This window comes from Phytophthora ramorum (assembly GCF_020800215.1).
Source record: "Phytophthora ramorum isolate Pr-102 chromosome Unknown Phyram_PR-102_s0016, whole genome shotgun sequence".
NCBI classification, from domain to species: domain Eukaryota; phylum Oomycota; class Peronosporomycetes; order Peronosporales; family Peronosporaceae; genus Phytophthora; species Phytophthora ramorum.
In genome coordinates this window covers 992,125-1,005,296 of record NW_027150662.1, presented here as the reverse complement: position 1 = coordinate 1,005,296, position 13,172 = coordinate 992,125, and the positions used below count along the sequence as shown (strand labels likewise).

Genomic DNA, 13,172 nt, shown 5'->3' with positions numbered 1-13,172 from the left:
TCACCGATCCAAAGTAGTTCTTGCAATATAGAGTAAAGTATGGATTTTGTACTACGTAGTAGTACTTCAATTGTTAATCTGGTGCTTGATTTCTTGTTTTCGAATTGAATACGGAGAAGAAATGATACTTGGATTCCAGGTAGTTGTCATCCGCTTTACACTGTTAATGAAAGACAGCGTAGAGCTTCGACGCACTGGTCCTTGGTCGAGATATCATCCAGCTCAAGAAGTAGGTCCATGTCGTCTCTCAGGAATTGGTATCTCGACTGCAGTCTCAAGACCTGTCCACGGAACTCGTTCACAGTGCAGAGTTCTTGCCCGGTGGAGCGGATGCTGCAGTCGTACTTGTCAATCTTGCTCTGGAAGCGGGACATGTCATCCACGAGTCGGTCAATTTCACACTGGGTTTCTGCAACTAGACGGTGGGATTGTTCGGCTTTCTCCTGAAGGTGACCCACAGTCCCTTGCGTGCGCTCCTGACACTTTTGTGCATTCGTTAGATCGCCGCGAATTGCAGAGACAAGGGCATCGATTGAAGCGTATCCAGGAATTGCAAGCTTAGCATCGTTCTTGACGATAGCGTTGACAATTCCAACGATAGGAACGATGCCTAGAAGGCCGTTGCACTGTCGCTCCTCCTGTTGTCGGATTTCTCGATGCAACCGAGCAACCTCCTCGTTTTCTTGATGAATTTGGGATCGAAGTGAATCCATTTCACTTGTTCGGCATGCCAGCTCTTGCTCTTGGACACGCCTTTCACTCTCTTTCTCTTGGAGCTTTGAGGAAGCACGATGATGAGCCTCCGATGTGTCACGCAGCTTTTCGTCTAGCCGATGTTGCTCCTCTTCCAGGCGGATGCGCTTCCGGTCATTTCGCTCTTGCATGATGTTCAGAACCTTGCGGGTGGCAAGACAGAAGGTAGCAATATCTTGAATCTCGGCTAGTTGGTTGATTTGTGCAGGGGTGATAGCGGTCGAAGACGACATCATCGGATAGGCCTGGTTCGTTCTGAAAACCTTGGCCCCTTCAGCGTTAAAGTGTCCAAATGCTACCCACGCGTACCACGAGGAGGTGGCCGAATCCACCAGTTCGTCTTCCATTGTGTGGATTAACCCTGCAAATTCGCTCCCCACGCCTTGGACTAGGGTCATGATGAAGTCGTTACGGCGGTGGTGACAGTGCGCTTTCACGACGCCCCAGTAAAGTTTCATGGCCCTTGCAATTTTAGTCTCTGCCGTCTCCGTCTCCAAAGCACCATCGTATGCTGTAACCAGTTGACTCCATTTGAGCTCCAATTTATCTGAACAACAGACCATGTCGACCACAATTTGGTAAGTGTTTTTCAAATGTACGAAGACGTCGTCTGGGCGATCCTTCATCAGCATTTCGAGCGCGAATTTGTGGTTCTTCATAGCGTCAAAGGACCACTCCGCGATATCGGAACATGCAACTTGAGAGTCATAGCACAAGCTGAGGCAGCGTTGTTCCAGTTGTTGATCAAACGATTCATTGTTGGGGCATTCCAGCTCCTCAAACACAAGTTGTACCTGTTCAAGAACGGAGTGCAGATCTTTGAAAGACCCAACAGCACCTGAACTCAGGAATCGGTTCTCCACTCCATTCAAAATGTCTTTCGCCGAGGGAATGTTGAGAATTGGCTCGATACTGCAGAAGTCGGGGTAAGCTATTGAAATGATCAGGCGTGTCGGTGGAGCGTAAGGTATCATCTTGCTGACAACCTGCGCGACTTGTTTTTCCGAGAGTGCAAATGCAGATGTGAGTATGTTGTAGTTCCGTTGCATGCCATTCATTGCGTACGGTTGCCCAAGATCCGTTGCACCCATCGGGAAGCTGGCCACTCGAATCGTGTGTCCAGCTTCCCGATGGGTGCACCGGATCTTGGGAGTGACTCGATCCATGGCGCAAGTTAGATTTGGATTGCACGTGTCTGACTGGTAAACCAGTGGGTAACACGCAAGACGGTCCACTTTTGTTTCCCTACAGACATCGTGCAAAGCTCGGATCTACACCTGTGTTTGGAAATGTGCTGTCCGGAAACAGGCAACAAAAAAGTTATTCAAAAGTCCGCCTCCCGTACCCACTTAGCATTGTTCTTACAAAACGGTCTGCTTGAAATCCTGGATTTCAGCGAGGAGCGTCATGGGGTATCCTATTCTCTGTTCTCAGAGGACTTGCTGCAGAACCCGTTGACGTACAATCTCATTCTTCAATTTACTTCTTGCCAACCAAGCCCAAGGTTTCCGAAGCAACTCCAGCGCTAGATCAAGATGGCTTCGAACTCGTCGTACCCGGCCACAACCAGTCTGATCCTGTCCGTCCCGTACACGAGTTTCACCAACATGGTACCAGTCTTTGACGATGACTCGGTGAAATCCATCATCAAAGGGACGGAGGAGAAATTCGTACTCGCCGGTGTGACTGGAGCCTTCGAGAAACTTCAGCTGGTACCCAAACTGGTCGAACTTGCGTACGCCGGGTGCAAGTCGTCAAGCTCCCAAACGTCTGTCCTGCAACTGCAATCGGGCTGCCTCACCTTGAGCTACGACACCCAAATCACGTGCTTGGATTTCGTTGACGGCTGCTTCGATTCGCTCAAGAAGCACAAACTTGCGCTCCTCATGCTGTCCAAGAACCGGCCCGAGAACGCGTTCCTGTGCTTGCAGAAGACGAGTGAGATGGCGGGCAAAATGGCCAACCGAGCGGATGAATTGGTGACCAAGTCGCAGAAGATGTGCGAGCTCGCCGAGACAGCCTTGGCGGCCACCTCTACGGACAACGTCGAGGTGGAGAAGAAGCACAAGGAGAACCAAACCAAGTCCGCAGAGCTTGAGGCTACCCGACTAGAACTGGCATCCATGACAACCAAGTTAACGACTCAAGTGCTCGAGGCCAAAGAGAACGAGAAGAAAGCGGCAGATGAGGCCGATCTCGCGAGAACGAGAGCTTTTGCAGTCGCGATGGTGTCTGCGGTGCTGGCACCACTCACTGCTTGCGCGCAGGCGTACGCTGGGAAGTCGGGGCTGCCTACCGCTCCGATGATGTCTCGCTCCCCTCTCGATGCTGCATCCGCCACCATAGTCGAGAAGAAAGCCAAGCTGGCAAAAGCACGATGTGCGATGGAGGCAGAGACCGACGAGGACAAGAAGCAGCTTCTCTGCGAGGAGATTGCTGGGTATACCGCTGAAATCGAGTGCCTGGAACAAGCACGGTCGGAAACCCAACATGTCGGGACGACTCAGGAATCTCAAGCTTTCAGGGCTACGGAGAGCGCAGCGCAGCGCGAGGCAGCGTACCATCAGGAACGGATCCTGCTCCAAGAGCAAGAACGCAAGGCATCCGCCGATCTGGCCGGGACGGTGGCCCGACTTAAACATGCATCCGACGAAAACAACCATTTGGCGACGGCCAAGCTGTCGCTGGAGCTGGCCATCAAGGCAATTGGCCGCGTGACGTCGGCCTTTGAGGCGATGCGAGCGTACTGGCTCGAGGTCAAGTCTCACTGCGATAAGCTCAGCGACGTGAGCGACATGGAGCTGGTGCAAGACTTTGAAGAGGAGTTCGTGCAGGCGATCACCGACTCCTGGTACAACTGGTTGGTGCTCGGACGCATCACTTTCACAAGCGCCAAGACCATGAAAAAGGTCATCGATGAGAACTGTCGCGTGATGGAAGACATCCCGACGTCGCAGGAGGCGAGGGAGCGTCTGCCGATGCTAATCAAGCGAGCTCAACTCGGGGTGCAGATTGAAAACGACAAGATCCAGGAAATCACGCAGCCGTAACCGCTGGCCAAGTAGTACAGTTCTTGCTTGTTAGGTAGTACTGAAGTACATTTGCTTTTCTTGATAGCACCGTCATTTGTGTACCAACCTAAAATCAAACGCTGCGTGTTTGCCATGAAATCAGACTTTAGATAAGACCAGTTAGCGCACCCATGCGCCTTGTCATATAGTTGATAAACCAGAGAATGTACGAGCGACAGCGTCGCGTAGGAAGAGGCAAGTGCTGAATTTGGCGAAAGTAAAGTATCCTACCGCAAAAACACGAAGTTCCACCTTGCAGTTTACCAGTAGAAAGGCACCTCGCAGCCGCACTTGGTGTCATTTAAGATTCGTTTCCGTTACGAGAAGGATGCTGTAGTTGTATGCAACCCAACCACTTTCACACGGAAGAAGAGTGCAGCATTGCATCTAGTGCACCCGCTATCGCTTTTGGATCTTTCCAAGCGCGACTCCCGCTGCGTCTGGAAAAGAGGCACTTTCGAAAACGCCTCCAAGTGAAGAATCGCCACCGACCAAATGCTGCCTTTGCTGGCAGCTGTCAGCGTCGTATGCCGGAACTACCCTCACGTAGCAGCAGAGGAGCCTATTGTGCGGCTAATTGAATCGTTCGTCGACACTTCGGTGGGGTTTTCTCTGGGTAGGGCGATTGGTAGGTCTCTGGAACTGGTAACGCGTGTGCTAACACGCATGAATCGAGGTCAAGTGGTGGCAGAGTTGTGTGAAGCTGCTGGAAGTGGGAACGTTCACGTGGTTGAGACGTTGTGTGCGGCGGCTGGAGAACTCCTGGACATCAGAACGGCTGATCTGCTAAACGAACGAGATTTGGGCGGTAACTCGGCACTCTCGAAGGCTGTTTGGGGTGGGAGCGTTCAAATGCTAGATTGGCTTCTGGCTCACGGTGTTACCTTAGACGCGAGAAATGCCAGAGGTCAAACTGTGCTGCACCAAGCAGCCACACAAGCGAATCTGGGCGTTGTGGAATGGCTCGTGGATAACGGACTTCGAGTGGATGACGCAGACGGCGATGGCTTTACAGCGCTACTGAAGGCAGCTCAATACGGGCGCTTTAATGTCGCCGAGTGGCTTTTGGAGAGAGGAGCTTCAGTCAGCAAACGAAGTAGCAGTGGACAAAGCGCTTTGCACATCGCGTCCGGCGGTTTGAGAGAGAATCTCGACGTTGCCACGATTCTCGTTGATCGTGGACTCAAAGCCTCAGACACTGACAAGTGGGGACATACCGCTCTGCACCACGCTGCTGTTGCGAAGCACTTAACGATCATCGAGTTTTTCCTCAAGAATTGCTTTTTCGACGAAGCCCCGAGAAGGACCGACTTGCAAGACGCCCTCTTTGCTGCTTCGAACGCGGGCAATTCTGAGTTCGTTGAGAACGTGACCACAGATTTCGGACTGGATATCTCCCATGTGAACGACAACGGAAGAACTGCCCTTCATGAAGCTGCAGCTGGAGGTAGCGTAGAAACTGCGGAGTTGCTGGTGGAGAGAGGCCTCGCTGTTGACCAAGCTGACAACCTTGGAATCACGCCGATCATTGAGGCGTCTCGCCTTGGCCACTCGCGTGTTTTGAGCTATCTGCTGAGCGCCGAGTGGAACACCGACGACGTTGACTTAGCTGGCCGAACAGCTCTACATCATGCGGCAGTTGGTGGCCACATGGCTGTGATCGATACTCTGCTTTATTCTGCAGACACAAATTGCTGTGATCGGCGTGGGTGGACACCACTACATTGTGCCGCCGCAGCAGGACGTCTTCAAGCCGTTCAAGTGTTGATCGACAACGGTGCTACGTTAGATTGCGAGACCATTACTGGCAAAACCGCGCTAGTCCTTGCATTAGAACGCGGCCATACTGAGCTAGCAGACGTTTTGCTAGAGATGATCTCCAACCGCGCCCCAGAACCAGCCCCGGAATCGGCTCCAAATGCCCTGGATGACTACACAGAGTACCGTCTCGACCGTAGTGATATCCAGTTTGAATCCCCACTGCTCCAGGATTGTGCCAGTGGAATGTGGCTCGACTCACCCGTCCAAGTGAAAGTGAAAAAGCGCTGGCAATCCAAGAACATCGTCGAAGAACTTGAGCAGTGGTCGAAGTTGAGCCATCCGCATGTCGTCAAACTCTACGGTGTCTGCCACGGAGACGATGTTGACGACCCCTTTTTCGTCTACGAGCGACCAACTCACGGATCCCTTTTCGAATATTTGGGGAACGAGGCCAATCGAGCTCGCGTTTGGGACAAACTGCACGAAGCCGCTATGGGGTTGGCGTACTTACATGATCGAGATGTTGTCCACGGAGACATCAGCTGTGCTAACATTGCCATCGCAGCCAACGGATTCGCAAAACTGAAGAACCTTGGCGGCGATCAGGACGAAATACATTTTCGCCAGAATCCGTCCTGGACTTCTCCCGAGGTTCTTGCTGGGTCTCCACCTACTTTTGCATCGGATGTCTTCGCTTTCGGGTTAACCATAGTTCAGGCGTTCAAGACCACGGGCGATTTGTGGAACCTTTTCGGTGGCGCCCGCGACGAAGCTATCAGGTCGGGTCATCTTCCCAACAAACCTGATGAAATGACCCCGCCCCAGTGGAAACTCATACGACAAATGTGTTGCTTCGAGCCACGTGAGCGCTTGTCCGCGTCTGATGTGGTGCGAGAACTCGAAGCGTTTACGTACGAACATGAAAATCCCGACAGATTTTCTGTCGAGCTGGACGAGCGCGAGATTCCTCTCTGCTGGGCAAATCTTGGCGACGTACCCATGATTTCGGTACCGATCTCAACTGTAACACAAACACTCCACGCGATCGAGCGGATGACCAGCGAAGTCATCACCATGAATGACATGAATCGAGATGTGTACAAGCGCCTGGTGGACGTATTTGACCAACTAAAAGCTCGAACTGATTCTCCATCTCGCCAACTTGTACAGCGCTACACCAGTATCTTACACTACTCCAGGAGTTGTCTGGAAAGGACACGAGCACTGGGCTGTGCGGTAGCGGCTCGTTTCGTCGCAATTCGTCAAGAAGCTGACGATGCATTTTCTGTGCATGGGGATATTGACTTGCTAATGGCCAGCGCAGGCTTGTGTCGGACGGGTACCATTCATGACTGGAGACATACGTGGGAGCACCGACGAAATGAACAAAGACGTACCATCATGCACAAGTTGAAAAATGTCGTTTCATTGCTGGAAGATGTGAAAGACGAAAGCGACCGCGAAGAAGCTCTGACTTACTTGCGCTTTGAGCTGGCCAAGCATCCTACCAGCTATTTTGCAGTGAGCAGCCAAAGTGACGTTGCAAGCGCAGAGGCTGTGATTTCATCTCTGGCAGCGTCGAAGAACTCCAACTGGTTTATCCCAGCTTATGAAGTCGACTTTGACAGCCTCAACGAGTTCAGTAGCGGAGCGTTTGGCTCCGTACATCAGGGAAAGTGGAAGAGCGCGCAAGTGATCGTTAAAAAACTGTTGCTGTCCAACAGGAGAAAACAAGTGTCTCCACATACAAGCTTCACGTATGAGTCGGAAGCCTCAACCCCCATCTCGGAGAATACGCCCCAAATGGAAGCTGTGTTTTTGAACGAAGTGGAGATCTGGTGCAAGCTGTACCATCTCAGTGTGGTGCAATTGTTCGGCGCTTGCCACGTTGGAGAGCCGTTCTTCGTCTGCGAATTCGCGGGAGGAGGCCAACTCGACAAGTATTTGCGTTCTCATCCGGACGAAGTGTGGGGTAAACTGTACGAGGCAGCTTTAGGACTGCGCTATCTGCATGCAAAAAACATCGTGCACGGGGATCTAAAGTGCAACAACATCCTCATTGGAAGTGACGGTCGAGCAAAGTTGACGGACTTTGGTCTTAGTGCCCTGGAGATAAGCTCCCAAGACGAGGTTGAAGAGCCCGAGAGCGAGTTGCAGGGCAGTCTGGGCCACAATGTTGGTGCGATCCGATGGAAAGCTCCTGAAGTGCTCCACGGTGATAAATCATCGTTTGCTTCGGATGTCTACTCGTTTGGGATGTGTATCCTCGAAGCAGTTAGTGGGGGGTTTCCATGGGGAACGCTGGATGATATGGTTGTCAAGTACCATGTGAACCAGAGAAGCATTCCACAACGACCTCCCAAATGCAGTGAAAAAGCGTACAACTTGGTGCAGCAAATGTGCGCATATGATCCAAGCGCGAGGGTCGAGATGAAGGAAGCCGTCAATTATTTGGCAGCGCTACGATGATTTAGTAGGGCTCACGACTTGAATTTTACCTGCAAGAAGATCAGAAACCCTACGTGCTTTAGTAGAGTAGCGGCTTTAGGTTGAGCTCGTGTACTTGTTGGTGGCGTCTATTGGATACACCTTGCCATCCTTATACAATCTATATCCCGTTTGCTAGTAGTTTAAGTTCCCTGATCGGCCACCTCTAATATTCCTTGGTTTCATGTGTCCTCTTGAAGGCCACGAAAAATACACCAGTCAGAACTACAGCACACCCGTACCTCATCAGTCTAAGAGGACTCGGGGTCGCGGGTTTGAGTAGCGGTCTCTGCCTTCAAGTGCGACAGCTCGTCCTCGCGGGAGGCCACTGCCAACCGCAGTCGACGGTTCTCCACCTCCAGCTCGCGGATCTTGCTCATCCGCGTTTCTTGCTCAGCTTGGGCGATCTCAAGGCCGCGCACGAATTCGCGCAGGAGCTCCTTCTGCTTGTACAGCTCGTCCTCCTCCGTGCGCTGCCACCTGCCGACTCGCTGGTCCATTTTGGACAGTTCGTCCAGATACTTGCTCTTGAGCATTGAAGTGAGCGATGGCCGAGCGCTGCTCGAGGAAGCTAGAGGTGGAGCTGGTGGCGTCGGCGTCGGCGTGGGAGCCACGGGGGCTTCTCCCTGGAGCCCTTCGGGGTTGGTCGGCGTATCGTGCGCGTCTTCCTCGTGCTCCGGTTCGTCTTCTTCGTCCCCGTCATACTCCTCTTTGGTCTCTGCGAGGTCGTCGTCGACGTCCGTGAGGTGTCGAGATGACGAGGCCGACAGCGGAAGAGTCTTCGTACTGGCACTTCCGCCGCTGCCGATCAGCGTCTTGTTGGACGTGTTGGCGGAACTTCCAGAGTGAACGAGGCGTGGGCGCGCATGGTCGTCGTCCTTGCCTTCCTCCTCCTCGACAGGTTCTGGTGCGGCGATACTGACGCTGCTGGTGCTGTGCACCGGTTCACGACGCAGCAGCGGCCGTGTGGCTGCTCTGGACTGGGTTTGAGGTACCTGGGACTCCATCTCAGCCTGTTGTCGAGCTGCAAGCTGTCTCGGTGTTGGCTTTCGTTGGGGTTGAGCTACAGCAGCGGATTCACCACGTCGCGTCGTCTGGATTGGCGGCGGCGGGGGCGCTTCCCACGGTTGCGGGGGCGTGGCCATAGCAGGAAACGTATCGTCGTCTACTGACGCGAGCTCCTCATCGTCAGGCCGCTCCTGGGCCTGCGACGAGTTCAAAATCACGCGATTGATGTTGTTGATGGCGAACTTGAGCTCCATCTGCCGCTCGTCCAGCGTTGACTTGGTTGACGTACTCATCGGTGCTGGTCCTCTGGGTCTCCGGCGTAGCTGGAGATGGTCCAGCTGCACTTCTAACTCGTGAATTCGAGCTCGGTACTTCTTCAGCAGCGCCGACTCGCCCAAACCTTCGTTCACAACCACACGGTTGCGTACTCGTCGCGCGCGACTTGCAAACTTCAACGTGTTGTGGGTCTCCGCTAAGCACTCGACGGATGGTGAAGCCGTGCAGACAATTGCAATCTGCGCCTGGCCGCCTAGCGATGGCTGCAAAATCCGCGTGAGTTTGGAATTGCGATACGGCAAATGCGGCGTGCTAGGAGTCCGAACTCCTCCTGGTCCTTTCCTGTGTCGGTCGCGACTGAGCTTCCAGATGATGTGCCCTAACGTGAGCAAGCTGCGGTTGATGAACTTGCCTTCCTCTAACGCTTGTCCTGTGGTGTTGGCTAGCCGAACGCTCTCAGAGCCGGCGAGATCGATAATATTCAGTGTCGCCGAGCGCACTGGCGCCACTTCGCCTCGGTCTCGACTGCTCCGTTTCGCTTGACTCTCGATCACCTTCAAGCAAGCACAAGCCAGACAAAAAGCGTGAGTAAGTGAGTCAGTTCAAAGCTCTGTGCCACTATGTAGCAGCGTCGAGAAGCTCCCTTTCTGATGAGGCTGTCCACGTAGGACGAGCTCGACAAGCAACACAAAAACGAGATGGATTTTACCATTCGAAACACGACGTGAGACCTGGAGGATTGGTCGTTCGACTCGGTCATGGCCATGTGACGGTGCAGGTTGCCCACCTCCACGAGCGACAGCACGTGCTCTGTGGACAGCACAATCTCCTCCCGCAAGCCTTTGATCACCACGTCTTTCGTGACGAACCCATCGCGACCATTGCCGGACGCGGCAGCTCCTCGGTTGTGCACATCATAGATCTTGATGTCCGATTTCGCGCCGGCCGCTAGCAAATCGTGGATCCGCTCGTTGTAAATCTCCAAATACGAAAAGCGCAACAAGAACTCCATGCTCGGGTGCCGTGCAATATGGTCAAAGATATCCTGCACGCCTAGCTGAATAATACCAGGATCTCCTCGCCCACCCTGCAAAAAATAGTCAGCACAAAGAGTCGGTTCACCGTCGATTACCAAAAAAAGTCAGCTTTCACCAACCTGCATCGTGTACGTCTTGCCCGTGCCCGTTTGTCCATACAGGAACACGGACGAGTGGTAGCCTTCCGTGGCCGCCATAATGGCATCCTAAGCACCGAACAGCGACAAAGTTAGTTTATGAGTTCACCAATCGTAACTTTTGTGTAAAAGTTTGGAGGTGGGATGCCCGCATCCTTGCACGACAAAAGTAGCCAAGTGATCCAAAGCCAAAAATGGCAATGGCTCACTATTATTTGGTCCATTACCTTGACGGTCTCGTCGTACACTTTTTGGGTTTGTGTCGCAGGGGGGTACAAATAGTCGAACGTGTACGAGGACGGCAAAGTGGACGCCGAGTCCCGCAGCGCCGAGGAGCTGGAAGACGCCGTGGATCCGCCGCTACGCTTCTTCTCCTCGCCGTCGCTGTTGACCACTCGCGACGGGATCTGTGCCGGGAAAATCTGCTGATAAATAGTGTTCTCGTGCCTAATTGGCAGCACAGATTATTGGTCGTCAGCACTAAAAAATGCACCTAAGATCGACGGACTTGCGTAGGTTGGTACCAGGTCCAGGCCGCTTTGCCGCCAGCCTTGAGCTTCTCGTTGCGCGTGAAGGGGCGCAGGCGGACGCACACTTTGATGCGTTTGTCGCGCCCGGGGGCTGCCGCGGAGGGGGCCATGGCGACGCCGACGGGAGCGGGGGAAGAGCGCGAATCCGATACTAAGGCGGGGATTGTTCTGGGCTCCGCGGCGCTGCTACAGACGGCGCAGAGAGCGCGCGCAAGCGGCAATACCGTCGCCCCATCCACGTCGTGAGCCATCGTGTGTGCTCCACACCACATTGTGGTCAAGTGGATCTGCAGTTGCTACGTTGAGACTCGGCGTGGAGACGACCAGCATGAGACTCGATGGGTTCCTTTTCCAGCAAACTATGTCGACACGACACCGGCGCTGCTACACGTAGCAGGTGGTGGAGATTCATGCCAAAGAGCTTTAGTCCTCACGAGCACTGACTCCTGCAGAGGTTGGGAGTTTGACGTCGGGCGGATTCCGGACGGCGGGGACGAACGTCCGCAGAACTGGAGCAAGGACCTTGATCGTCCGCCTGCTCCAGTCGTTCGCAGGCCCCGATCAGAAAGGTCGAGGCGAGAGTGGCACCCGGCCTGTACAGCACCAGTCAAAGGCTTTGAGACTCAAAAACACACTACCATCTTCCTGCAAGGGCGAGCAGAGGACTTGCGATCGAGTGCCTCCGCCTCGCGTTGGCTTGGTGGTTGGGGGGGGGGGGGGGGGGGGGGTCAAAATTGTGCCGGGTGTCAATGCTTTCCGTCCGGACTGGGTCAGGCACCTCTGCAGCTCACAACTTCAGCACGAGGAAAGTTGCTGCAGTTGCAATCTCTCAAGCGGAGACTCTCAAGATGTCTATTGCTCGCCCTCACAATGCGACGACGACTTCACTTTCCAAGATCGATCTTTGTGTAGAAACTGGGCACTTTGTTTTAAAAAGCCGAAACGATGGCCGAAACGTTTAAACAATTTTAACCTGACGTCCTTTTGCGATCAGGCCTCAATTGCGGTGTTGGATAATAACCGCCTCATTCCTCCATGCTGGCCGCTTGTCGCTTGCTCCCGCGACCTCGAGCCCCGCTCGCCAGTCGCTTCGTCGCCTCCAGCAACGCAGACAGAATGCAGATCCTCGAGAGCATCGCCGCTTTCCGCCTGGCGCGTCGTGCGCTGCCTCCAACCGCGACGCTCGGCCTCGTGCCTACCATGGGAGTACGCAAATTTCTAACGATTAGTCCAATCCTCAGGCAGATCATATAATATCCACAAATTATCCTATTATTGTCCACAGGGTCTCCACGAAGGCCACATGTCCTTGGTCAAGCAGGCCAGAGACTCGTGCGATTTTGTAGCGGCCAGCATCTTTGTGAACCCGGCGCAGTTCGGCCCCAACGAGGACTATTCCAAGTACCCCCGCACGTTCGAGAAGGACGTGGCGCTGCTGGAGAAGCAAGGCGTGGACCTCGTGTTCTTCCCGTCCGCTGACGAGATGTACTCACCGCACCACCGCTGCTATGTGGACCCCGAGGGCTTCGACGATCTGGTCGAGGGCCAGTGCCGCAAGGGCCACTTCCGCGGCGTCGCGACGGTGGTCACCAAGCTCTTGAACATTGTGCAGCCTACCCATGCCTTTTTCGGACAGAAGGATGCTGCGCAGGTCGTGCTGATCAAGCGCATGGTATCGGACCTGAACATGCCTGTGGAGATCAATGTAGTGCCGATCGTGCGTGAGGCGGACGGTCTGGCGCTTTCCACGCGCAACCAGTACTTGTCCCCCGTGGAGCGGGAGGCTGCTTGTGTGCTGCACCGCGGACTTGCACACGCGCAGGATCTGTTCCAGAAGGCCAAGCAGAGTGGCAAGACGACGGTGGATGCTGCGGAGCTGCGTGATGTTGTCCGTGACGAGTACGAGCTCGAACCCCTTGTGACGGCCATAGACTATGTGTCGGTCGGATCGAAGGAGACCATGCAGGAGATGTCGGAGGTCGACACAGCCGAGGGAGCCATCATCTCCGTCGCCGTCCAGTTGGGACAGTGCCGACTGATCGACAACATCGTCCTGTAGAAGGAAGATGCAATGAAGCAGTTGCAATTCGAGCTCAACCAGACTAGAGGAAA

General features: G+C 54.0%; 5 protein-coding genes across 5 annotated transcripts; 3 read left to right on the top strand and 2 right to left on the bottom strand.

Annotated features, from left to right (window-relative positions):
- Positions 1–155: 155 nt before the first annotated feature.
- On the bottom strand, positions 156–1,919 carry KRP23_13013 (uncharacterized protein; the record flags this gene model as incomplete). The annotated part of the gene is made up of 1 exon (XM_067883672.1): positions 156–1,919. One exon carries the CDS (start codon positions 1,917–1,919, stop codon positions 156–158), a length of 1,764 nt encoding a protein of 587 aa, XP_067739097.1.
- Positions 1,920–2,288: 369 nt separating this feature from the next.
- Positions 2,289–3,803, top strand: KRP23_13012 (uncharacterized protein; the record flags this gene model as incomplete). The annotated part of the gene is made up of 1 exon (XM_067883671.1): positions 2,289–3,803. The coding sequence occupies one exon, from the start codon at positions 2,289–2,291 to the stop codon at positions 3,801–3,803; it is 1,515 nt and encodes a 504-aa protein (XP_067739096.1).
- Positions 3,804–4,319: 516 nt separating this feature from the next.
- KRP23_13011 (Ankyrin repeat domain-containing protein 50) lies at positions 4,320–8,054 on the top strand (the record flags this gene model as incomplete). Its single annotated transcript, XM_067883670.1, has 1 exon — positions 4,320–8,054. One exon carries the CDS (start codon positions 4,320–4,322, stop codon positions 8,052–8,054), a length of 3,735 nt encoding a protein of 1,244 aa, XP_067739095.1.
- Positions 8,055–8,323: 269 nt separating this feature from the next.
- On the bottom strand, positions 8,324–11,170 carry KRP23_13010 (Kinesin-related protein 11; the record flags this gene model as incomplete). The annotated part of the gene is made up of 5 exons (XM_067883669.1): positions 8,324–9,910; positions 10,066–10,443; positions 10,513–10,599; positions 10,758–10,977; positions 11,055–11,170. The coding sequence occupies 5 exons, from the start codon at positions 11,168–11,170 to the stop codon at positions 8,324–8,326; spliced, it is 2,388 nt and encodes a 795-aa protein (XP_067739094.1).
- Positions 11,171–12,095: 925 nt separating this feature from the next.
- On the top strand, positions 12,096–13,119 carry KRP23_13009 (Pantothenate synthetase; the record flags this gene model as incomplete). Its single annotated transcript, XM_067883668.1, has 2 exons — positions 12,096–12,266; positions 12,346–13,119. 2 exons carry the CDS (start codon positions 12,096–12,098, stop codon positions 13,117–13,119), a joined length of 945 nt encoding a protein of 314 aa, XP_067739093.1.
- Positions 13,120–13,172: the final 53 nt, after the last annotated feature.